Source organism: Corvus hawaiiensis, chromosome 2 (genome assembly GCF_020740725.1).
Source record: "Corvus hawaiiensis isolate bCorHaw1 chromosome 2, bCorHaw1.pri.cur, whole genome shotgun sequence".
Lineage (NCBI taxonomy): Eukaryota > Metazoa > Chordata > Aves > Passeriformes > Corvidae > Corvus > Corvus hawaiiensis.
The window spans coordinates 107725124-107749838 of record NC_063214.1 but is presented as its reverse complement, the minus strand read 5'-3'; the positions used below and the strand labels follow the sequence as shown (position 1 = coordinate 107749838).

The 24715-nt window shown below is 38.1% G+C and overlaps 1 protein-coding gene across 1 annotated transcript in view; it reads left to right on the top strand.

The window, feature by feature from the left end:
* The window catches only part of MAP3K15 (mitogen-activated protein kinase kinase kinase 15), an 85230-nt gene that overhangs the window by 32869 nt on the left and 27646 nt on the right, over positions 1 to 24715 (top strand). Inside the window, exons 4-12 of the mRNA XM_048287284.1 lie at positions 6568 to 6761; positions 8930 to 9098; positions 10392 to 10498; positions 19598 to 19768; positions 20625 to 20737; positions 21768 to 21927; positions 22578 to 22728; positions 23134 to 23241; positions 24578 to 24627. Of these exons, the coding sequence (XP_048143241.1) occupies positions 6568 to 6761; positions 8930 to 9098; positions 10392 to 10498; positions 19598 to 19768; positions 20625 to 20737; positions 21768 to 21927; positions 22578 to 22728; positions 23134 to 23241; positions 24578 to 24627 (1223 nt within the window). The remainder of the gene's footprint in view (positions 1 to 6567; positions 6762 to 8929; positions 9099 to 10391; positions 10499 to 19597; positions 19769 to 20624; positions 20738 to 21767; positions 21928 to 22577; positions 22729 to 23133; positions 23242 to 24577; positions 24628 to 24715) is intronic.

The following is a 24715-nucleotide window of genomic DNA, read 5'->3' as shown; positions in this document are numbered from 1 at the left end:
AAAGAGTGTGAGTAGGAGAACTTCCTTCCTTCCTTCCACCATCTAGGAATGCAGTTTTCACAGATAAGATGGAGGAATGTGATTCAGTTCTACTTGATTTCCCCAAACAAGCAGTTAAAATTCTGTATTGATAATTTATTGCATACTTGGATGTGAAAGGAAAGAATTATTGGCTGTGGGAGTTCAGTTCCCAAGGAAGAATTGCCCTGGCATGAAATTCAAGGTCAAGATTCTGTGTCCCATCAGTTAGATTTCCTTCTGTAGAGCTCCTCTGAGCTTTGAGGACTTTTCTGTTAGTTTTAATAAAGATTGCATGGCTTCCTAGTTTCTGTCAAAATATTATCAATAAAATAAATGGCAAATATGCCGTCTTGCATAACAGGTTATTTCATGTGCCATTATGGAAAAATGGCCTGAAGGGCAGAGGGGAAAAAAAATTATCTATGGAAAATGCTTGAGATTTGGAGTTTCTTTAGATATCAGATAAACATTGGTTTACTGGAAAAATGAAATTTCAAGGATTTTCAACAGCAAAAAATGCTTAAAAGAATAGTCTTTCCCCAAACCAGTGTAATAGACAAAGTCCACTGGAAAGTTGTTCTATTTTGATTCAACTTTTTTTTGCCATCCTTGATATTTTATATTTTTTTAGGAAGGAAATTTTGTCTCCTGCTACAGGATCTTAAGAAATTAGGAATAAAAAAAGTTCAAGATTGAGTGAAGAGTGCACAAGGGGCTTTAGAAAACTGCTGGAGTCAGGAAGCAAAATATACAGTGCTTTGGGCAATAGCTCTAGGATTGGTTGCACGTAGTTTGAGATGCACACTTTGATCCATTCAATTTGTTTGAATGGGGCATTGAAAATATAAACTAGATTTTTCCACTGTGGAAAAATTATTATACCAAGTACAGAACATAAGGAGAAAGACTAGTTAGTTTTTCTTTAGTTTACAATATGCCTGAAGAAATTTGAATAACCCTGTTAATTGCATTCAGGGAAGGTATGTAAAGGAAGGTAGGCTGGCTATTAAACTAAAAGGTTTATCATAGTATTCTTAGGCCTTTGGGCCTGATCAAGAATTTTTAGAGATTTAAATGGTTATTTTTCATGAAATGCTGTAGCAGTTCTTATAGTAAGCAGTGAATAATGTCTGGGCTATGGAGGAGTCATTAGCAAAAATTCTCCTTGATCTGAAGGGAACTGGATTGCAATTTATCCTCGCCACAAGGAATTTTTATGTTGAAAAATCAATCTTTATTGTAATTGGCAGAAAGTTTCTTCAGAGTTTCAGTAGCAGTATAAATTAGACTGTATATACTGTTTCAAGGCCATGAAGTTAATTAAGAAAACTAAATGGAAAGAATTTGGCACTTGGACTCATATTCTCCAGTTAAGTGTCCCCAGTGGATTGAAATGAGAGCCAAGACTCCGAAGTATGATTACATTATTTGAATTTAATAATCCAAAGAAGTATTATTGCAGAGTAGCTTTCTATTTTTTATTTTCTGATTATTTTTACAATGTATAAAAGTTTATATGATACAGTCTTTTAATGATGTATTTCTAAAAAGGCCTGAGGTAGCAGAAGTGTAAAAAGAAATTGTAAAAGGGCACGGAATGAAAAAGTAGGAACATATTAAATTCAATAATTTTTCCTTTTGGGTGGAAAATAGTACAAAGGCAATGGGTAACTGAGTAAATGTTACTTTTAATGCTTTTAATGATGAAATATGCTACTGTTACTTTAGATAATGAAAACTAAGGCTTTTAAAATTTATGTATGAAAGTTACTTTGTATGGAAATACTACCATCTCAAGCAATGGATTATAGTTAACTAACCAGATAATGAATCTGACAGGTTCATAAAAGTAAGACCTGAAAACATCTTAATGATGACACAAGGAGATGTATAGACATATAAATCATGTAAATAGATAAGAGAAATCCAAAAGATAAGATAGATAAGAGAAATGCCAAAGTATTGAATTGTTTTCTTGGCCTTTTAAATATTGTCTTGCTGTAAATATCTATACTCATTTTCTGTTGTTTCTTTCTTTAATTATTTCTTTATTCATGTGTCATGTCTGTCTTTTTGATTCTTATGGTGTTTTGTGGTGGTGTTTTCCTCTTTGTTGTTTTATTTCAACTTGGAGTAGGTTGCCAACCTCAAAACTTTTCTTCGTGTTCAAGTACCTCCTGAATACCACAGTGGTAATTTAATAGGCAAAGTATGTATCACTTTAAATCTACTTTCTGTTGAATAGATATGCCATTCTTTCACTGTGTTTCTAGACATGTAAAAATGTATAAGGATGATTTAAGAATAGTGCTTGGTAGGGTCTCTCCTTCAAGGTGATTCGAGTTATTGCTCCTTGCAAGCTAGATCCTGGGCATAGAAAGTGTTTGTCTTGTGATAATTCTCTTCACAGTCTTTACATAAAAATACTGCATTTATTCAACTTTAGAAGAGGAAGTATTTTTTGGAAGTTTATAATATCTTAGCCACTGTAGTGGGTTGACCCTGGCTGGATTCCAGGCATCCACCAGAGCCACTTTCTCACGCCCCTCTGCTGCCGGACAGGAGAGAGAAAATATAACAAAGGGTTCATGAGGTAAGGACTGGAAGGGATCACTCACCAAAAACTGTCATGGTCAAACCAGGCTTGAATTAGAGATAATAAGTGAATTTATTAGTAACAAAATCAGAGCAGGATAATATGAAGTAAAATAAAACATTAAAAACACCTTACCCCCACCCTCTCTCCTTTCAAGCTAGACCTCCTATCCCAGCAGTGCAGAGAGACAGGGAATGGGGGTTATGGTGAGTTCATCACACATTGTTTCTCCCACTGTTCAGGGAGAGGAGTCATTCCCGTGCTCCAGCGTGGGGTCCCTTCCACAAGTTCTCCATGAGCTTCACCAATGTGAGTCCATCCCATAAGCAACAGTTCTCCACAGACTGCTGCAACGTGGGTCACTCTTCCCTGGGGTGCAGTCCTTCAGGCGCAGCCTGCTCCAGTGTGAGTCCCTCATGGGGTCACAAGTGCTACCTGGAAACCTGCTCCAGTCTGGACTCCACTCTCTATAGGTCTGCAGGTCCCTGCCAGGAGCCTGCACCAGCACAGGATTCAAATGGGGTGTGCCTCCTCTCAGGCATCCACCTGTTCAGTGTGGGACTCCTCCATGGGCTGCAGGTGGATCTCTGCATCCCTGTGGATCCCCATGGGCTGCAGGTGGATCTCTGCATCCCTGTGGATCCCCATGGGCTGCAGGGGCACAGCTGCCTCACCATGGTCTTTACCACAGGCTGCAGGGGAATCTCAGCTCCAACATCTGGAGCACCTCCTGCCCCTCCTTCTGCACTGACCTTGGTGTCTGCAGAGTTGTTCCTCATATATTCTCAGCCCACTCTTCTCTGACCGCACTTACACCTATGCAATAACTTTTTCGTTCTTCTCAAATCTGTTGTCACAGAGGAGTTACCATCATTTCTAACTGGCCCAGCCTTGGCCAGCAGCACGTCTCTCTTGGAGCTGGCTGCCATTGGCTTTGCTGGACATGGAGGAAGTTTCCAGCAGCTTCTCACAGAAGCCACCCCCCAGGCCCTCCCACTACCAAAACCCAGCCATGCAAATCCAGTACATGCCTGTATGGCAAGACGGATAGGAATGTGATGTCACAGAAAACAACAGTGAAAACCCTAATACTTAAGACAGCAGTGAGTTAAGCTCCCTGAAAATTCAGGAGCTTATTCATTCTTGGAATGAATGCAGTTCATTTTCTGTTACCTTCTGTGTTTTCCTTCTAACTGCTTAGTAAGGTGGGGTAAGCACTCCTGATACTTGAATGAGTGGCAAAGTTAATAGCAGGGCTCAAGTAAAATAATTTTACTATTAGCTAGGCAGGCATAATTCCCTCTCTGAAAATGAAGAGATTTTTACTCAATGTTATTTATCTGGGAAAAAACCCACCTTTAATTTGAGTGTAGCATCTCTGTCACAAAGTGACAGTTGCACCAGAATAACTTTAGCAGTACAATAAAAAAACCTGTTTATGTTAAGATCAACAGTTTATTTTTAGCTGCATTAAAAAAAATATTTTGAAGGTATTTTAAGACAAAAATCACTCTACATTTGTCCTGGCTTGCCCAGGGCCTAAAAATGGCCTATGTGGGCCTCACTCTTTCAACCTCTCAGCAAAGGCATGGCTTTCTGCTTAATTACTGTAATCATTTCACTTGAAGAACAGGTACCTCTTTCAACTTATTTGTAATTATCTTCTGGGGTATTTTTTATGTTCTTAAACTTGTGGCTTGTCTTGTGGTAGATTTTAAAATGTTGTGCTTAAATACAAAAGTTTCAGCGCTGACATACATTATTGGCTGGCAGATGAGTATTCAGAGTCTTGAAGGTTTTTTAGTCTGCCTGGCTGTAATTTTTAACTTAAAATTTCCTGAAACCAGACAATTAATATACCTTAGCTTCTAATTCTGAAATTAACCAACTCATCATACAGTCTTGATAAGCTATGAAGTTATTATTCTACTACAATTAAATAAGTCATAATTTATAGATTTTATGCAGGTAGAGTTGCTGTATACGTTACTTCATATATACCTAAGCCATTTATTCATGATGTTAAAAAGGCAATAGTTGTTGTATCACAAGACAGTAATTTTCAAAATTATTAGCTTTTGGTATCAGAGACCAGCATCCTGAATAGAAGATCAGAAGAAGCAAAGGTGATACTTTCAGCCATCTCTAATTCTTGTTAGCATAAGAAAAATAGGTGGACTGTTTTTTTACATAATGAAGATAAGAAAGCCTTTTTTAGGTCGCACAGTCTATATGAAAGGTTTTTATAGTTTATTATATGTAAATATTGGACAGAAGAAGCTAGAAGACAGGAGGGTTTAGTTGCATAGATTTCACTATGCAAAAGGAAACGAACTCAAAGTCAAGTAGATGATGCGTTGGCTGGATAAGAATACAGTGCTTGAGGATAAGATTAATAGAGTGTTTCACACGTGCATTTTAATTTTTTCTGAAAATTTCATTGCTTTTTCAGTAGATAACTGCAGCTCTTTGCATCTCAAGATATATCACCCTTTCAAATTGGATGGGCTTTTTTCATTGCAGGAAGAGCTACTTTGCTGTTACAGGTTCAAGAATAGAGTTTATACACAAGCAGCTTTTGTATTGCAGTGAACTTACTGTTTATTTGAATAAAGCTGAGACAAAATTGTGCTGACATATTGGTAGCTTGGGATAAAGTTTTTCTGACTTTTTTATTGGGAAGTCAAGATCACAATCTAGCAGATAATTATATTGTTATAACAGGGATAATGTAATTTACGGTTGGGAAGGAAGGAATGTGATGGTCTTTATCCTTTAGAAATGGTTTTAAATTCTTAATCCTCACAAACTCGAATCAGCAACACAATGTAGTGATACAGACTTTTTGTCTGTAGTTTTAGTAGCTGCATGCCCTACATTTTTAAATTCCTGTGAACAATCTGCTTCTCCTGTCTAGTTTATTAATTAATTCAAAAATGTGCCATCTTCATATCCATTCTTTTCATTATCTCAGCATTCTCCCATTGTTCAAGGTGACCATAAATGGCTACGGCTTTTCTGTATGCTTAGATGAAACAATGAAAGGTACGATTTTGCTGTAGATGTTCAGTGCCATGATATCTCCAGCGTAGTGGTAGTTGATCATGGCAGATATATCATATTGACCTATGCCTCAGTGTTCCCATCTACTTACTCTCAAATATAAAGTTCACCAGAGAATTGTCATAGCTAGAATGGGATGCAGCTGCTTCTCCCAGCTGTGGAAAACATCATAGAGGTGTGGTTTCTGGGGCCTTGATCAGGAGCTGAAAACTCTGTACTTGCTGATTTTGGGCTCTGAAGGGCGTTTCTTGTGTCCTCACCAATTTCAGCACCTTGACTGTATTCACACATTTTATGTGGCATATTAAGGTTTTTTGGGCTTTGCTTCTAAAGTTTTGTGTTACAAGTCCTACATCTATTACAAAACATTTCAAAGTTTTGAGGTTTGGTTGGTTAAATTTTTGATGGTAGCATGCAGGAGATGTTTTGTAGGCTTCTCTGGATTAAACATCTCTATAAAGTCCTTCCAGTGTCTGTGTTTTTATATTTCTCTCATTGTGTGAAGCTCTGCATCATATCTTTCAAAGCACAGGGTGAGCCTAGAGGATGCAAGTACATCTCTGACCCCAAAAATCTGTGAACAGAACATTAGCTGGTAACTGTCAGACCCTACTAGGGTCTGTGCATTACATTAAAAGGAAAAATTGAACAGTTTTGTTGTATTGTCACTTAACAGACCTGGAGCCTTATTCATCAGCTTTGGTAATATTTGTAACTCTTCCACACAAATTTCCTTGAATTTAATGCTTGCAAATCTTGTGTTAAACAGTGCACTAAAATTTCATACACTACTCCAGGTGTTTTTTCTGTCAGCAAAAGATTCTGTGTATACACAAGTATATTTACACTTTCACTTGTTTTCTAAACTGTGATTGTTTTAATTTTAGGCTTCAAGTGGCAATTATTATTTTATTCCATACATTGTCACACCTTGTGCTGACTACTTTTGCTGTGAAAGTGATGCCCAACGAAGAGCGTCTGAGTACATGCAGCCCAGCTGGGACAATATCCTGGGGCCACTTTGTGTCCCACTGGTGGACAAGTTTCTCAGCCTTCTCAAGGATGTCCATGTTACATCATGGTAATGTTACAACAGATACAGTTCCAGAGCCTTTGATAGTCTCTTTTTGATATAATGAAAAAAGGAGATGCAGAATTTCTAGTAGCATTGATTTTTGATTTTTTATTTTTAACTGCACTTAATATAGTGTTAAAAGAAGCTGCTAACTCTACTGCTTTTTGCATTCCTGTCCTGCAGCTGTTGCAGCTAACTAACCATGTTATGCTAAAATATGATTTATAGATACTTTCCAGAAAGCAAAGGCAGTCCGTGGGTAAGATAAAGTGCTTAAGTTTAAATTACAGTGCATAAGGTTGTAATGGGAGCTAACCTCATAGATTCTTCATAGAGCTCAAAGCCAAACACTGTCCTTTTCTGTCATCCAAAAAAAAAAAAAAAAAGCCAAAAAAAACCAAAACAGCAGTAGGCAATCAATTGTAATTTTCATGGTTTGATTTTATTTTTAAATATTCTGATATAAATAAAAACATGACACTGCTTAGCCATTTCTGCAAGGGACTGTTGGAGTTTTGGGAATTGGGGCTGGAGAAGGAGGTCTGTCTTTTTCAGTTGCTCATGCTGTACTCTGCATCTAGTCCTGTTTTGTGTATATTTCTGCAAAACACTCAGACCAAGCTGCTGGTTTTTAATTTTTCTAGTATCTGTAGCATGAGGTTGCACTGAGGGCCCTCAGATTTCTTTGTTTCCCCATTGCCATCCCACCCAAGTGAAAAGCTTGCCTAAAAAACTACTTCTATTTTGTGGTCCCATCCTTGCAATCCCATGGATGACCCTGCTGTGACATCTTACCCTGAAGGGGAAGAGATTCCTCGATGCTCACAGTTGAAAGGAATGACAAAAGTCAAAGGGTCTGCAAAAGTTTGCAAAGGTTTATTAGTAAACTGCACACTTGGCATGGAAATTGGTGTTTTAGTCCCTGACCACCTAGTATAAGGCACAGCAGAGGGTTTTGAATAAAGGGCTAGGGTGAAAGGGAAGAGAGAAAGAGAGAGATGAATTAAAAAGGGTCAAAGAGGAGGAAAGAAAGAGATCACCCATCCTGGCTCCAGTGTCAATCCAGCTGGGGTTTCCATGGTCCTGGGATGCATATGCAGAGCAAGCACCCTGGAATTTTTTGGGGTACCTTTTTATAGATAAGTTTTCCCCGCCCTGGAGATCAGTTTCTCACTTTCTATGCAGATTAGTTACATGCAGTCTGTTCTTGTAGATCTTTCTGGAAAAGGGTTGGAGGTCTTTGGGGGTATTGGGTGGTCTTGATTCCCCCTTATAGTCCACGCCTGCTTCTCAGCCTCATTTCTGTGCTTGCACTGTATGGGGCTGTGCTTGCCAGTGGTGCTTACTGTGACCTTGCTGCTTTGATGATAATGTGAATGAGACAGAGAACTTAATTTTCTTTGCTGTGTGTAGGACTTATACTAAACAAGGCTTAATACTTTGAAAGACTCATTTGTAAACAAGAAAGGGATTGTATGCAGTATTGTCAGGTGACACCTGCTGACTCTCAAACTACAGACTCCATAACCTTCTCCAGGATAAATTTATCCCTAGGTAGCTGGTTCAGGCCATTCAAACTTGTCATACTGGCAATATAGATATTATTTTTCAATTTACAAAAGCGCTGATGTTGGATTGTGCACCGATGTTAGTGTAAATAAGATGCACTTATTGGAGGCTTTTGCATAGATCCTGCCCACATTATGTATTATGTTCATCAAAGAGATTGCAACTAAATCAGCTTTTGTTGGCTTTTTTTTGTTTTAGTTTCTGTGTTTGAAAGTCTCCTTCCAACTTTCATGATAAAGTAATATATCTCCTCTTTACATCATGCTGGTGTTTCTTCTCTGCGTGATTTTATTATCCCAGATGCTGTCTTCTTTATGATACAAAGTACCACATCTGTCAGGGTCACTAATGGGGTAAAGAAATCCTCCAGTTTTCTTATGTTGGTAAAACTGCCTCACGATCCTGATAATAAACATATTGATCCATAGCCCTACAGTCTGAGGTGGGGCAGGGTGGAATATTTCTAAGTAGTTATTGAAAAATATGGAAACATTTGATGTTTACCTCACGCTGAGGAAATGGTACTTTTTATTAGAAATATAGCCATGTTTCATAAGAAATATCTAACAGTCTTCTTCCCCTATGTTTATCTTTTATTTCTTTAGTGCCTATTATAAAGAAACACTGCTAAATGACATTAGAAAAGCTAGAGAGAAGTACCAAGGAGATGAACTGGCGAAGGAGCTGGCCAGGATTAAGCTTCGTATGGATAATACTGAAGTGCTGACTTCTGACATTGTCATAAACCTGCTTCTTTCTTACAGAGATATTCAGGTGTGTGCTTGAAGACTAAAGTGGATTATTTTACTATGCAATTTTGGCTCTTGTTTGTTCTCCTGTACTTCATTGTTTGTTAAGCAGTGATTCAAAGCTAACACTAAATGGGTACAATTGTTACATTGTTTAAGAGTTTGACTTGTCTGTTGGGCAGTTTAAGGGGATAGAGACTCTTACTCCTTTTGCCTGTGAACAAGAGACACAGATTAGGTGACTTCCCGAGGTCTCTCCCTTTGTTTTTAGTAATTTTTAACTTTCTTAAAAAGAGAAAAGGTGAAAATCCCCACTGAATCAAGATGCTTGCCATGCCCTCCCCTACTTTTCATCCCTCCCCCCATAAAGTTAGATATGTTTAGAAATGAAGAAAATGTATTTGTTATGACCATTGTATTGGCTAGAGATGCCCAAATCGAGAACTATAATTCAACAAAACATTAATTTTATTTTAAAATATAACTGCACCTTTTTTCTTGGTTTTATTTTTTAAAGTAAGTTCTGCTTTTGCTAAAACACAGCCTGTGTGCTGTCTTTCCAAATTGACAGTCTGTGTGTTTAACATCCATTTTCAAATATAAGTTCAACCATTCTATAGAACTTTTTTTCCCATCAGGAGCTAAGTTGGTTATTTCTTGTGTATAAATGGGTTGTGAGAGCAATGGGTGACCACATCATCCTTCATTACCCAACTTTCCATTATGAAATGCATATTTTCCTGCAGCACTTCATCCAACTTCATTCATCCAACGTCTGCTCTGGTGATCGTGAAAGGTGTCCCTTGAGAAATGTACTCATCTCAAAACATGAGTAACATGAGATGAAGTAACGTGAAGCCTTTTGAGATGTCAGTAAACTGGCCTCTTCGACCCTGTAGATGTGGGTTACCCATGAGAAACCAAAATGAATGTACAAGTGGCTGATGTACTTCAGAGGCGGCTCTGCTCAAGTCCATGGTGACCTGGTGAAGTGTCATTTGTCAGAAGACGTTAATAAGGCCTGAAAGAGCCAGACTCATCACCTCTTCTTCTGGTGCTGGGAGTGTTAGTGATCAAACTGGCTACAGGGATTCAGTAGTTTAGGCATTGTGGTGAGGAAGAGGCAAGCACTGACATGGATAGACAAAATCCCTGTTTATTCCTATGTACCCTTCGTGGATGTTTCTCTGACTCTTTTAGGAACAGTCACCTGAGAAACTGTCTAGTGATCGTGATACATTTTAGTTCAGTGATGCTTTCTTCTGCTTTTAGTTTATTCTACTTCAATCTTTTTTATCTTTTTATAATTTTGTCCCAGGATTATGATGCTATGGTGAAGCTGGTAGAAACACTAGAAATGCTTCCTACCTGTGATCTGGCTGATCAACACAATATTAAGTTTCATTATGCTTTTGCATTGAATCGGTAAGGATGATTGATTGAAGTTCTTTCATTTTATTGCTGTTCCATATTGGCTTATATATAAATTTATAGTGCAGATAATATCAAATTCCCTTCCCTTTCTGCAGACATTAATATTCATCACAGTCATGTCTCCTTAATCCCATACTTACTGTGCACCAGGACAGTTTGTAACCTTTGAAACTGTTGTTTTCCTACAACCATCGCTTTGTCAACAATCAGGAGAGAGTGGATCTGTTCCAAAGGCCACCTGACTAACTGCAAAAGACTCCAGTGATACCAAAGGGTTCTTGGTCAGTCAGAGATTGTTTATTCTGAGTCACTGATTATTCTGAATGACTTGAAAAGTTTAGTGTGATAGAGTTATGAGTGACTTACTAAAGTAATAGGTAATAAGCACTGCTTGATCCATGAATACACTTTCATAGTAGAGTTTCCTTGAAGGACTGCAAGGTCATCAGGACCTACAGGGACATCACTGCTTTAGGAAACACTGAAGTATTATTGAACTCTCCTAGTTAGGTACAGATTTTTGTAGTACCTATGTATAGTAATTACTCAATTTCTAAAGAAATTACATTAAGATTGTGTCAGAGAAAATAGATCCTATGCAAATGAAATCATATGTAATAATAAAAGTAATTTGCCAGATGCAATCCACATACTATTAAAGATTGTGACCTGCAAGCTAACTTAAAATTAGCATTGGACAACATCAGGATGGCATAAATCAAAGGGAATAAGAACTTAATAATAGATCTAGAAAACCAGTTCCTATGTCATTTTATGGAAAATGGTAATAAATCTGGTCCTATCTGACAGTTTCATCAGACATAAGAGTAAACACTAAACTATTGCTCAGAAAATTACTGCATATGGATTTAGCCTTATTTTTCAGAATTTAAAAAAAATATTTCAGGAATTTGACTCAAAATGTTTAAATTTGCTGGTGAGAATAATGCTAGGATCATGCCTTGTCCTTAGGTAATGTCTTCACGTAATCAGTTTTAAAACTTTTTCATTTAGATGTACATAACAAAATTGGCAAGCTCCTTTACTCTCTTGGTCTTCAAATTCTTTGTATTTTGAGCAGCATGTGAAACCCATGCCATTAAATCTTTTGTTTTGACAATGCCAATAGCACCCTGGTAAGACAAGATAGAATTAATTGCTCATGCACATGCTCTCCCTGTCAACAGCTTTCATTAAATTGATTATTAGCCCAAACCAGCATGACTCTCCTTGTTTTCTTCTGGGAACAATTTAGACATTTCTATAGAAAAGTTTTTTCAGAAATAAATGGCTGTTTTTTCATTGGTAAGAATGCAGAATGTAGCTTCTACAGGTGTTTTTGCCTTCTTCAAACAAAATGATGGACAAAACTCAAAAGCTGAGACTTAAATATTTTTTGAGCAAGTACACTTAGTTCAAAATGACCCCTAAAATGTTTCATTTAGCATCTTACTTCCATGAAATTTTTTAATCCCTAATTTAGTCTGTTTTAAAACCAAATTATTTTTAGTGAGTTCTATCAGAACCTGTCTTTAAAAATAAAGAACTATGTTTTCACTTCATATTCTATTAATTTCAGGATACAGAACAGTATTAATGTTGCTCAGTACAGCTGATTGAGCCCGCCAGGAAAAAAATACATCATATGCAGAACAGAATTAGCAGCTGTAAGAATATCTGACCCTGAAGAACATTAATATGTGCTTAATTTCATTTAAAAGTATCCTAGAACTGTGATCCAGAGAGAGTAATTAGTTTATTTCCTCTTGGACTCTCTAACTGAGTTCTCTTGGCCATTAATCTCACTTCCATTGTCAAGTCAGTTATTCTACTGCTGCAGAGCCAGTGCTGTGGCAGAAGGGCTGCAGGGTTGTTTCTGGGCACCTCAGGGCTCTGCTGGTTCTGCAGGTGGACACAAGCCCAGTGTGAAGTACAGTTGTGTGTAGGACCAGGTAAACAAGTAATGCTAAGGCAAGGGACGAGGAGTGTTTTACTTTAGACACTGCAGCATTCCAGCCTAGCTGCATGTCCTCTGCCTCGGAGCCAGCCTGGGTCTGACCTGGCTTGGATCATGAGCAAAGCAAGCCTGGGCCTGGCTGGTGGGTGCTGTGCAGACAGGTACTAAGGCACTTACTGTCGTATGTAGGGCAGGCAGACACTTCCATGCTGATTTCTGGAACCCTGATTCATATGGCAGGTGTTTAAGCACAGCCCCTCTCCTAGATTGCTGTCTTCCTCTCTGGTTGCCGTTTCAGAGCTGAATTGAGAGCATCTTGGATTTGTTATCTCTAATGTCTATTATCAGAAGCTAACAATGAGTCTTTGCAATGACAGGCTTATGCTTGTTTCCAAGCCTGGGCAATCTGAATATATCACTCTCCCAGGTTCTTGTTTAGAAGTCCTAGGGAGAAAAAGGCTGTTGCTTTTCCAGTGTCTTAAGCTAAATAATTTAGCTGTAACAGAGGAACAGAGCAAAGTGCTGTCTTCTGTACAGACACGGGCTGGTTTAAGACACTGTTGCCTTCTAGCTGGTTGTATCTTAATTTAAACCTCTTTAGGTATAAGTTCAGTCCAAATGTGCAACATGAATATTTTCAGTATTTGTATTCACAGCTGTGGTGTGAAGATGCTGTGCAATTGAGGGCTGGTGTTCCAGATGCTGATGTTCCAGATTGTTTGTTTCAGTCCATGGGTACACCTTGCCTGGGAGGCAGGCACTGTGTAAGGACAATTTTCTAATTGGTCTTATTTACTAGGGCTGGAGTTACCAAGTTCTGGAAGATTGCAAAGAAGCCCAAGAGTATGCCAGATTCTGTTCAAAACAGAGTAGACTTTAAAACCAAACCCAGTCCTGGCATGAGGCCAGAACTGTTAATATTTCATTCTATTTCCAGGGCACTTCTATCTTCCTTTATATTAAAGATGAGGACAGCTGCAGTCACTATTATTTAACTCAGCATGCTGTGTTTTAACAAGCAACATATTCCTGTACCATAATAAAAGAAGGCAATTAACAAGTGAAGGGTGTAATAGGGTGCAAGTAGAAAATCACTAGTAATTGGGAATAATAGTGGCTACAGAAAATTGTTCCCATTGATAAACACTGGGGTATTAAAAATGTTCTGTTCTGTGATTACTCAAATTTAGTAAAAAACATGTGGGCCTCCTCATTTTATATGCCTGGTTTTCATGAAGTACCTGAAGTGTATATGAGGGAGGGGAAAAAGCTAGTTTTTTTCTTTGTCGTATCTGTCTGGAGGCTTGCAAATTTACTTCTTTTCAAAGCCTAATTTAGGGTCTTGTTTTCCTCATTCACTGTTTCAAATATGGAAGGTTCTACGATAAAATTACATCCTCAGTAAAATGTGTCTTAACTCAGTGTCTTGGTTTGAAAGACAGGTGTCTGCTAAGGAAGGCAGGAGCCTCCCTTGGAATGGCAGATGCAACCCCCTTCCCTCCGAGTTATTATAATTTTGAAATCAAGGGGCTTTTAGGCAAAGATGTGGGAAATAGGAATAACAGTTCTTTGCTATTATATATCTATATGTGTATAACCAGTCAAACAAGCAGCAATAACTCTGGCAGTAACAGCGAACAATCACAAACCCAGTGCCAGCCTTCTCGGCTGTCGGGCCCTTTCCCCTCGGGTGCAGTTCCGCTCGCAGCCGGCAGGGGCGCTGGCGGCTCCCGGTGAGCAGGGCAGGTGCGATGGTTCCCCCGCGGCTGCAGGGGGCGCTCCGGAGCACGCGGCACCGGTGCCCTGGGATCCCGGGAAGGGATGGGACAAAGGCTTCACAAACCCCTGGGCAGCCGATCCCGGTGTCTGCCAGACCCTCGGGAACAGCAGGCTGGAACGGCAGGGACGAGCACAAATCCCGGGTGGCAGACGAGATGTATCCAAACGGGGAACCCCCCGGAGGTCTGGGCAGGCAGGGTGAGCACGGCTACAGCGCAGCGAAGGCGCGAAGCAGCGGCGGGGCAGGGCGGCCACAGCCCGGCTCCCAGCGGGGCAGGGAAGGCGGGCTGGGGATCCCGAGGCTTCTGCAGCAGAAGGAAAAAAAAAAAGCAGCCGAAGAAAGCAGCCTCCCTCTCTGTCCAAGTGCTGGAGACCGACTGCCCACACACCCAGATGAAACAAAAGAGTAGCCAGATGCGCCCCATTCCGTAGCCAGCTCTTTTGTTTTTCTTATATACCCAGCCATTTGTCCCCCTAGCAGCAAGTATGGGGAAAATTCCTTTAACAGAAAAAAAAAAAAACAGGAGAGCTCCTAAAACCCCAACACTCAGAAATTAGTTTCTGGTTTTAAATGAGAATGCAAGTGCAATAACTCTAACTCTAAAACGAGTTGTCATATTTCTTAATAGTTAAGAATTTTTAAAAATGTTTTTGCTGTAGATTTCTATACAGTTAGTAGTAGTTCAGGTCATCTGCTATGGAGTCATTAAGACATGAAATAAAAAGGAAACCAAAGCTGGATTCCCTTGAAAAAAATACTTTTCATTAATACAAGAGTTTTTTGTCAAATATAGTTTTCCCCATCTAGATAGATGGAAACAAACCATACAGGGGAAGATGTGAACTAAAAGCTGAAAAAAAAAAAGATTACACCACTTGTTGTTACCTACAGAGTGAGCTGATTCTTGTTCCCGTGAAATCCATGCTTTTCCTGTTAACTTTGTTGGACAAAGGCCTGGTTCACTGAGTGTACTTCTAGCTCTGTAACCATGCCAATTCTTTAAAGTTGGTAAAACCAGCCTGTGAAACAGGAAGAATTTTTGGTTTAGAAATATTTAAGACTAAGCCTCCTTATAAAGACTGGAGTGTAGAGAAGGATTCACTGTCAAGAGGATGGATTTGGAGGGCACGAGAGGAGCTATGATATCAAAGAGAAAAGGAAAAAAAAATAAAGAACTTCTTTCTTTACTGTGTGTTCCAGGTATTATTCCAGGTGAGAGGCTGAGATATGAGTTTGTTGCCCTACAGAGTAATTCAGAGAGGTAGAGGAGGAGTGGAAATTTGGATAAGTCAGGGAGACAGATACAAGAGGCTTGTGTACACCAGGAAGTGAGGAGACTGCTTCTGTGATTGAGGAAACATGGCAGAATCAGCAGACAGATAAATCAAGTGGCAAAACTGCAGTGAGCAAGCTAGCAAATTGGCAAGTGAATCAGCCGGCAGTTTCTGGAGGATACAAGCTGTCAGGCAAAACTAAACTGGCAGCAGAACACTGGCACTAATTTAGAGGAGGTGATTAGAGGCTATAAAACTGGCCTGCAGGACAACTTTTGTTTAGGAAAAAGAATTGCTATGTAGCCATTTCTGTCTGAAAAACCTTAGTTTATTGAAGATTTCTTCATACGGAAATGATAATGTATCAGTGATCATTCCATCAATTTGATTTTTTTCCCTAATCCTAATAGTTTAGTTTCCTTTTTAAAATAAAGCTTAAAACTGTACACAGTACTGAAGATTAGTGTGCCAGGTATTTTTAAAAGATAGAATGATTTTTTGGTTTTAAGTTTTACTCCTTTTTTATTTCCTTTTATTCCTAGCATTGTGCTTGGGGGGAATTTGGCAGTGTTTTATTGAGCACTAGGATATTTTCATAATTGCCCTAGTTTTTGTAAGTAACTTGCAGATCTCTTAACTGGTAGCAGCTTCTGCTGCTATTGTGTTCAGATAATGTGGATTGATTTTCTCTGTTTGGTTTCTGTGCAAGTTTTCACAAGGTAAGGTTTACAGTAAGAGGATTAAAATGTGTTAACAAAGAAACCAGTATGGAAAAAAGTTTTATGAAATGCTTTTTAAGGCCTGTGGGTTTTTTTTAGTATAATTTCTAAATAAATTGTAGTAGTACTCTTTTTTCTTACCTCATTGACCATTAAAACTGTGTTTTGAAAGAATTTTCAGATCGTGATTAGTGATTCTAAAAACTGTGCCCCCTAAATCCAGAAAAAATATGAAGAGTAGCTCATATTTTCACTGGGTGTCTCTGCAAACTTCTTTAAGGTAGAACATATCTTTTCCCAAATGTGGAGAGTTTAACAGATTGTGTGTTAAAGAACACCACTGAAAAATGCCTATTTCAAAATTCTGTTTCATTCCTAAAGTTGACTTGTTTGTGTGATACCATGAGGGGCATTTGTATTTCAGTGCAAGATGGCCTGTAACCACCAAGGAGCAGTAAAATGAACTGGTAGGGTCCTTTCTGTAGCAGCCTATAGGGATTCTGCGCTGGCTTATAAAGCTTCATATTCAGGGGATACACTTTGCAAATCTCACCTGGTGCACCAAGTTAATCCATAAAGAGAGCATTTTCTGCCTTCCTTCTCATGCCTGTGCATCATCATATACAGTGTTTCAGCCTTCCCTATTCAGAGAGGCTGTGGCATCTCCATCCTTGGAGGTTTAATAGATTCAGCTTTTCAGACACAGCCAAGGCTGCCATGGTCTACGGCTGGGAGATGGACCTGCTCTGAGATGGAGATTCTATTTGACCTCCAGCAGTCCTTTATGACATTTTTTTTTGTGATTTGTTCTAGTGTGGCTTTAAATGGGGGCTGGGGAGCATTAGGAAGCTAATATAGTTGAGATTGGTTAAAAAGAAAGTAGAAGTCAGTGCTAAGCCTTAAGGGTTTAAAGTAATCTCTTCTACTCTGTTGATAACATCACAGACCTCTTTCAAGGCACCTTGAAACAAATTATGAGCTGTCAGGCATGCTGACCTGACAAAGTGTGGGGTCTGAAATAAGAAATGAAAATCTGTCTTGGTCAAGCGTAACAGGTTCTGCATATTTTCCAACAGTATATTTTCATACTGACTTCAGACAACTTGCTTGTAGCCTATGTCATCTTTCAGGTTGTTTGGGTTTTTTTCTTGGTTTTCTTTCTCTTTTTGGGATGTAGAAGCTGGTAACTTCCAAAATTTGTAAATTATTGTAATTGACGTGTTGGTTTTGTATTACCCAATGGGCATTGAACTCTGCTGCAGTGAAAAACAGGGTCTAATATAAAGATACCAAAACTGGTTTTTGTTTAATAATATCCTGTTAGATGAGTTTATACTTGTCATGTGCTAAATTTTGTTGAATTTAATTCTTTTTAACAATATGTTTTCCATTAAAAGAGAGAGATATCTTCCATTTTAAGTCCTCTAGTACAGTGTTTATTTAGGGCTTGGTCCTTTGAAATGCTCTCCTACTGTTGTATTTGGTGTATACAGGTTCATCCTTTGATGACCAGAAATGTTAATCTGCACAGTGTCCCATTTTAAGCAGTGCTTTGCTTTGTTCATTGTATTTTTTTCTTTAGTTATGCTTTTTTCAATCAGTACATAACACCTCTTTATATTGACATTAATAATTAACCTGTTTTCACATAAGGCAGACTTGAGTCAAGTCTGGGAAAGCAGTGATTTTTAGATTTTCTGTTTCCATGCTGAAGTGCTCTGCATTAAGTTGTAGTTGTGCATTTCTTGTGTTTTCAGGAAGAGCTCAGAACACATGCCAGCTTCTGTGATCACAATATACAAAACCAGGGAGCTGCTGGACTTTAATTTTAGGGCCACTTTTGTTCTAAGCTCTGTTTATTCAATTTTCTCTGTGATAATATTAACAACAGTGAAACTTGGGTATTCTTAGTGAAAGAATCCGGTTTGTTCAGAAGAGGTTTGTTGGTTAGACCATGCTGATCTGTGCAGTGGATTTACCCCCACAGTTTCTACTCCCTGTTTATTTAGTGTAAAACTGAAAGAAGATATTAACTTTCTCCCTATGTGCTCATTAGAGACAACAAGTATTTATTTCAGAGCAATTAATCTGAAGAAAAAATTCTTTAAAAATATTCAAGTGCTTGCTGTAAAAGTTTATGCTGTGCCAGTGACATCAAAGGCAGGATAAAGCCTGCACAACCAGCTACAAATCTGTTTAATCTTATTAGATGTTTTCCGTCACCTAACATGCGCAGAAGCCTGAATTTTGCTACAGATATGTTGTTACTGGTCTTTATTGCATCAGCTGGTTACCTAAGGAACACAGCCACTTTACAGTAAATATTAATCCTTTTGGGGCATGCAAGTAATAAATTTACCAGAAACCATTATCTGCTACTGGTATTGCTGACAAAGTAGTCATAGTCCGTGTAGGCCTGCTCATGAACACCTAGATAGGGATTGGAAAATTGTAAACAGTTCTAAAAATGGGTCGGTAAATATTTTAAATCTCTCTGGTGATGAAAAAAGTGTTGAAGAGGCTATTAAACTCTTAAGCTGTGTTTGCATTACTCTTGCAAATAGACATTCTTGTTTGTTCTAGGTGACTTTCTGCAGTAAATATTGAATTCTAAACTTAGAAAAACAACAAGGTAAATGGAGGCAAAAATTCTGATTGTTTAATAATATTAACGAATGGAAATGTTATTTAATCATTGATTTCTTACTAATACAATGGTTAAATATTTGTCAAAAGGTGCTGTATGACAGCTGTTTATTTTCCAAATCTTTTTCTAATCTGAAGAATTTTAATTAAGAAATACAGTTCAATTTTGCCCTTTTATTCTCATTGTAGTTCAAAGGCTCCATATTGAGCTCTGTCATTCGTTTGGGTAAGATTGGATTGACCTGGCTTCTCCTGCAATTAGTTAGTATTTCCTGGTATTGTTTCTGGATCCTCTGAATTCAAGATTACAAATCTTGGACATAGCTGAATGATCTGTCACACTGAATGCTGAAAATGGCCATTTCTGTTAAGTGTTGTCAGGAATGAGCACTAAACAAGCACTCTTTTGTCATTGCAGGATGTGCAGTCTGTCTGTGTATACAGGAAGGGATCAAGTTAGGTGGCAGATTTTTATCACAGAGTTCTGGGTTTGCATCCATTCCGATGAGGGCTACACAGAGACCAATGATAGGAGAGTAAATTTGGATTTTATCAGTCAACCAACAATCATGCATCAGTCTAAATAAAGTCAAGTGTGTGTATAGTAATGATGGATGGATTGTGGGATAGATGAGGGATACTGTTGTTCTCCCATTTTGCAGTTACTGTTTCAAGTCTGCACTAATTTATTTTATTCTCTGTATTTGATTTCAGAAGAAATAATGCAGGTGACAGAGAGAAGGCACTACACGTTATGCTTCAAGTACTGCAGACATGTGATCACCCTGCTCCAGACATGTTTTGCTTATGTGGAAGGATCTACAAGGATATGTTTCTTGATTCTGACTGTAAAGATACCAATAGTCAAGATCATTCCATTGAATGGTAACAGAAAAAAAACACCAAAAAAATCTGTTTAAAAACATTTTCAGACTTCTTGCTTCTGGATATGAAAAGCAGGGCTTGTAATAATTAGATCAGTTCTACTTACCTCTGTTTTTCAGGGTCCTGTTTGAATAAGTGGTTTACTGAGCATCAGATCTTTGTATATGTATTTCCTTGCTTCTCTTTATAAATTCCTCTGGAAATTGAATCATGCACATTATTGGGAGGGATGTTGATTAACTGGTGTCTTTGTAGAGTAAATACATAATTAATGTGTCTCAAGGCCAAAATGAAATACAAGTGAGATCATGGACATATGTTGGTCCTCTGTGCAAGGATGGTTTCCATGCTGGATCCCCAGGAAATGCAATGACCTACTGTGTATAAGGAAAAATAGTGATAAACTGTGCCATAAATTTTCTTAAAACATTAAGGCATGGCATGCATATGCACGCAGGCTCTCACTGACATACTGTTCACATAGGTATGTTTGTGTAATCGTATAAATTACATCTGAGTACAATAATTTTAGCACTGTGGGTTTGTACTGTAATTGTGAAATATTCTCCCCCACTACCTCTCTTCCCTCCCAGAACATGGATGCAGTGAACTTGAAAGCTTCCAGGTGGATCTCTTGATCCATCAGCTAGTGGCAGGCATTCAGCCTGTGTCAGCTGTGTCTCAGTTACCTTAATGAATATGGAGCTTTAAAACAAAGGGTTTGGGATCATTGGTGTCAACTAGCCATATAATCCTTACAGTAAATCAATAGCTTAAAATACCTACCAAAACTTTGCACTATTTCAGTTCTTCTAAACAATGATGTGAGTTTGTGACTCTTGATTCTTCTCTGCAGGTATCGCAAAGGATTTGAACTCCAGCCAACTCTGTATTCTGGAATTAACCTTGCAGTTTTGCTGCTTGTTGCAGGACAACAGTTTGAAAGCTCTATGGAACTGAGAAAAATAGGTAAATATCCACACACAGTGCCACAGACAAGTTTTCTGCCTGTCTCTCTATGAAGGAAACAAAATAGTGGCAGGTTGCATAGACAGAAAAGGTAGTTCAGGATTTTTAGTGGTGAATCTTGGATGGCACTCTAAATCATAGGGATCTTGGAGGGATATTTTCCTTCTGGCTGCCTTGGAGAGCTTTCTGGTAACCTGGCCCATCTAAAGGGCCCCAGAGATGGGAGAACAACAAAGGACCAACTTCAGCACCATCTATAAACTGCTTTTACTGCACCACAGAGATTATCCCATTGTAGAGCCAACAGGGCACAAAGACAGGAAGAGGCACTGTGGCCCAGCTCTCCTGAGGAATGCCAGGGATGGATCCAAAGGGTTTCTGTTGTCACTGAGTTGAGAGATACACAAGAAGTATTGCCTGAAAGGATCTACCAGGACTGTTACTAGTTGCCTACCTAGAGTCAGTCACATCTTCCATGTACATGCTAACTAAAACACATCACTTTACATTTACAAAAAAATCCCATAATAGAAACAGATATGTAGGACTTCCTAGGAAGATGATAGTTGAACATTGTATTTGGAATCTGATCTTGTCTGAAATGCGTATTTGAGCCTTAAACTTTACAAGTGCAAAGGTGGCTTTAAATTATTCCCCTGACCCTGCTCTGAAGTGGATTTGTGTGAACCTCTAGCCATGGATCTCTTGCAGTGGATGCAAATGAGAACACAGATTTGTGCATCTTGCACTAAAATCAGGAAGCAGATAGCCCAGACAGGAAGCAGAAGAGGTTTTTCAGCACTGTGTAGTAGGAGTTCTGACTTCTTAAACTGTACTGGGGATGTGATATGCAGATCCTGCCTCTGTGTTGTGCAATGTTGTTTTCTGGGGAAAACTCACTCCACTTTATTTTCATCAGTAATGCTTAATCAAGTCTTAAATTAGTCTTTTACTGATAGTCTTATCAGTAAAAAACACAAAAGAGTGTTTTACTGATGGAAAATTGTGGTTTCTAATTGAAATTTTACAGGTGTACGGTTAAACAGTTTATTGGGAAGAAAAGGAAGCCTAGAAAAAATGAACAATTACTGGGATGTGGGACAGTTCTTCAGTGTGAGCATGCTGGCTAATGATGTTGGTAAAGCTGTACAAGCAGCAGAGAAGCTTTTTAAACTGAAACCTCCAGTGTGGTATGTGGTAGAAAGCTGTAGCTCAAGTGCTAAACTATGGGGAAATACATGAATTTAAAAAATCATGCAGTCACATGGATAACTTAACTGGGTTTTTCCATCTTAGATTGTTTGCAACTCTGAATTTAAATTCTGTTCTTTTATTATGGGAAGGAAGGGGGCAGGTGAGAAATTAAGATATCCAACATTGTCAGGTTTATATCCCATTGAAGGACATATTTTATAATTTTATATTTTATATTATAATTTTATATTTTATAAGAAAGAATTTGGAAATTAGTAATTATTCCTTGTGAAGCAATTGTGAAAAGATTGTGAAACCATTGTTTTCAGAGTTTAGCTAGCTGCTGCTTCCCTCCCCCACCATCTTCTAGCTCATCATATCCTGTCTAATCCCCATGTAACTACTCATGTAACTCTATCCATTTGCAAAAAGCTATTGTTCATGAACATCCATGTGAGCTTATGACTTAAGGCTTTGTCTAAACTTGCTATTCTTTCCAGAAATCTGTAAAAGTAAACACTACCATTTCCATTATAGTAGGTTTTAAAACACATTTCATTTTGGATGTCTAAATCAGTTAAGTGCTTTTAGAATCTGGTCAAATTTTGTTTTCTCTCTGTTAACTCACTAATTCAATACATTCTAGGTACTTGAAATCATTAGTTCAGAATCTGATGTTAATTCAGCGTTTCAAGAAACTCACCATAGAACATTCTCCTAAACAAGAAAGATTGACTTTCTGGCTAGATATAATTTTTGAGGCAACAAAAGAAACAACGAATGGACTGAGATTTCCAGTAAGATGTTATGTCCAATCAAGTTTTTTATGTTTTATGTTTCTGGATAGGATATTACAAGAATTGGAAGACTCTAAACACAATACTTAAAAGCTTAACTGCCTGTTATTTCATTGCATGAAACAAACACCTGTACTCTCTTAATCTTTATGCTATAAAAAACTTAACCCACCACCTTAAAAGCATTCTAAGAAATCCTTGTAAGTCTCCTATACCAAATTGTGATAATGCTATTCTGTTGTTCATAAGAACACAGACTTTTCCTGCCTTGTCTTGCCCTCCTGTCTCCCTTGAAAACTTTTTAAGCCTTACTTCAAAATTACCTTTTGTCTATGTCAGAGCATCTGAAGATACTGTAGTGTATTAGCTGCTTGTTTACTAAGGAAAAATGCTCTCTGTCTTCAGGTTTTGGTGATAGAACCAACTAAAGTCTACCAGCCTGCATATGTTTCAATCAACAGTGAAGCAGATGAGAGCTCTCTGTCTTTGTGGCATGTCTCTCCCCCTGAAATGGTAAAACTCTCAGCAGATGTGTTAAATGTACTCTGATTCATTGTGCATAAAGTAATTTTTTACATGTAGATTTTGGAACACTTTACAAGAATTTAAAATTTGCTGCATTTCTGTGGAGCTCAAGCCTCAGTATCTCTTTTGTGCAGATACAAAAGTTGACATTTTACAGAGAAAGTGAAAGGAGTGACTGTGATTAGAACTCGAGTGATTTTTGATGTCATTTAGATTTAACTTATCTTGACAATGTCTCTTAGAAGTGCATGGGTTATTTTGTCTGCTCATAATATTTCTCTTTAGAAGTCTGTGATTTTTGTTAAGATGCAGGTCAAAGATTAAAAGATAAATCCCAGTATTGGATTCAATGTTTTAGACATTTTAAACTTACAATTATAATATTAGAAACTAGAAAAAATGGCAGCCTATGATAAGTAAGTGTAAAGAACTAAAATATTTGGTGTCTTGGATTATTGGATAAGGCATAGGGGATTAAGAAAGGAGCCTACTCACAGTTATGGACAGTGTTAGCACTTAAAAGTGAGAAATAATTTCAGTTTCACATTGAAAGACTTGAAATCTGCAATGTATTTTGCCACACTTTCTTAATATTAGAACAACGTAGACGGAGAATAGACTAAGAATGTAGAGAGGCAAATTGTGGAAAAGAAGCATGTTGGAGCAGGGCAAGACCACATAATTACCTGGATCTGTGAACAATTTTTCCTATACATTGTTCTACTTCACTGTTTCAAGTGAATGTGTCTGACACAACTTCGCTTTATGGAAAAAAATTTTGATGCATATCTGACACTGCTAAATAGGATTGAGCTATTAGCTATAATTAGATTTATGGAGGGCTACAGTCCTAGACACAGGCAGTCCTTCCTCTGTTTTCCCTCCAGTGTATTCCCTGGGCCAAAGCTGTTGGCTCAAAACCTCTTAGGGAGATGAGTGAATTTGCCTTTCCCTTTGAGCCTAGATAAGAGTAGGGCATAGTCTGCTCTATGTTTAATGTGAAATATAGATGTATTGCATCAAAACATAGCTTTGGTAAATTGTGCTGCACAATTTATTCTTCAAGTTTAATTTTACATGAGGAAATGCAGCCTTTGCTTCCACCCTGTGCCATTTATAATCATTTTTTCTCAAGTGAGTAAAATAGCAATGTATGTACAAGTTCTTTACCCATGTATCAATTTTATTTAAAAATATGGGGGGAAGAAAGAAAGAAAAAGAGACATGTTGGAAAAGCTTTATTTTGCTTACCATGCTGTGACTTTGTTTTCAATATTAAATCAAGGTTAAACTGTGGTTGATTGTGTCTCTTTGTTCTTTACAGAAACAGATTCATGAATGGAATTTTACAGCTTCTTCCATTAGGGGAATAAGGTTGGTATGTCAGTAAACAGTTCCGTGTCTTTTTGTGTATGTTTTATATTTTCCTTAAGTGGGAAATCTGGATTCTACCTTAAATCTC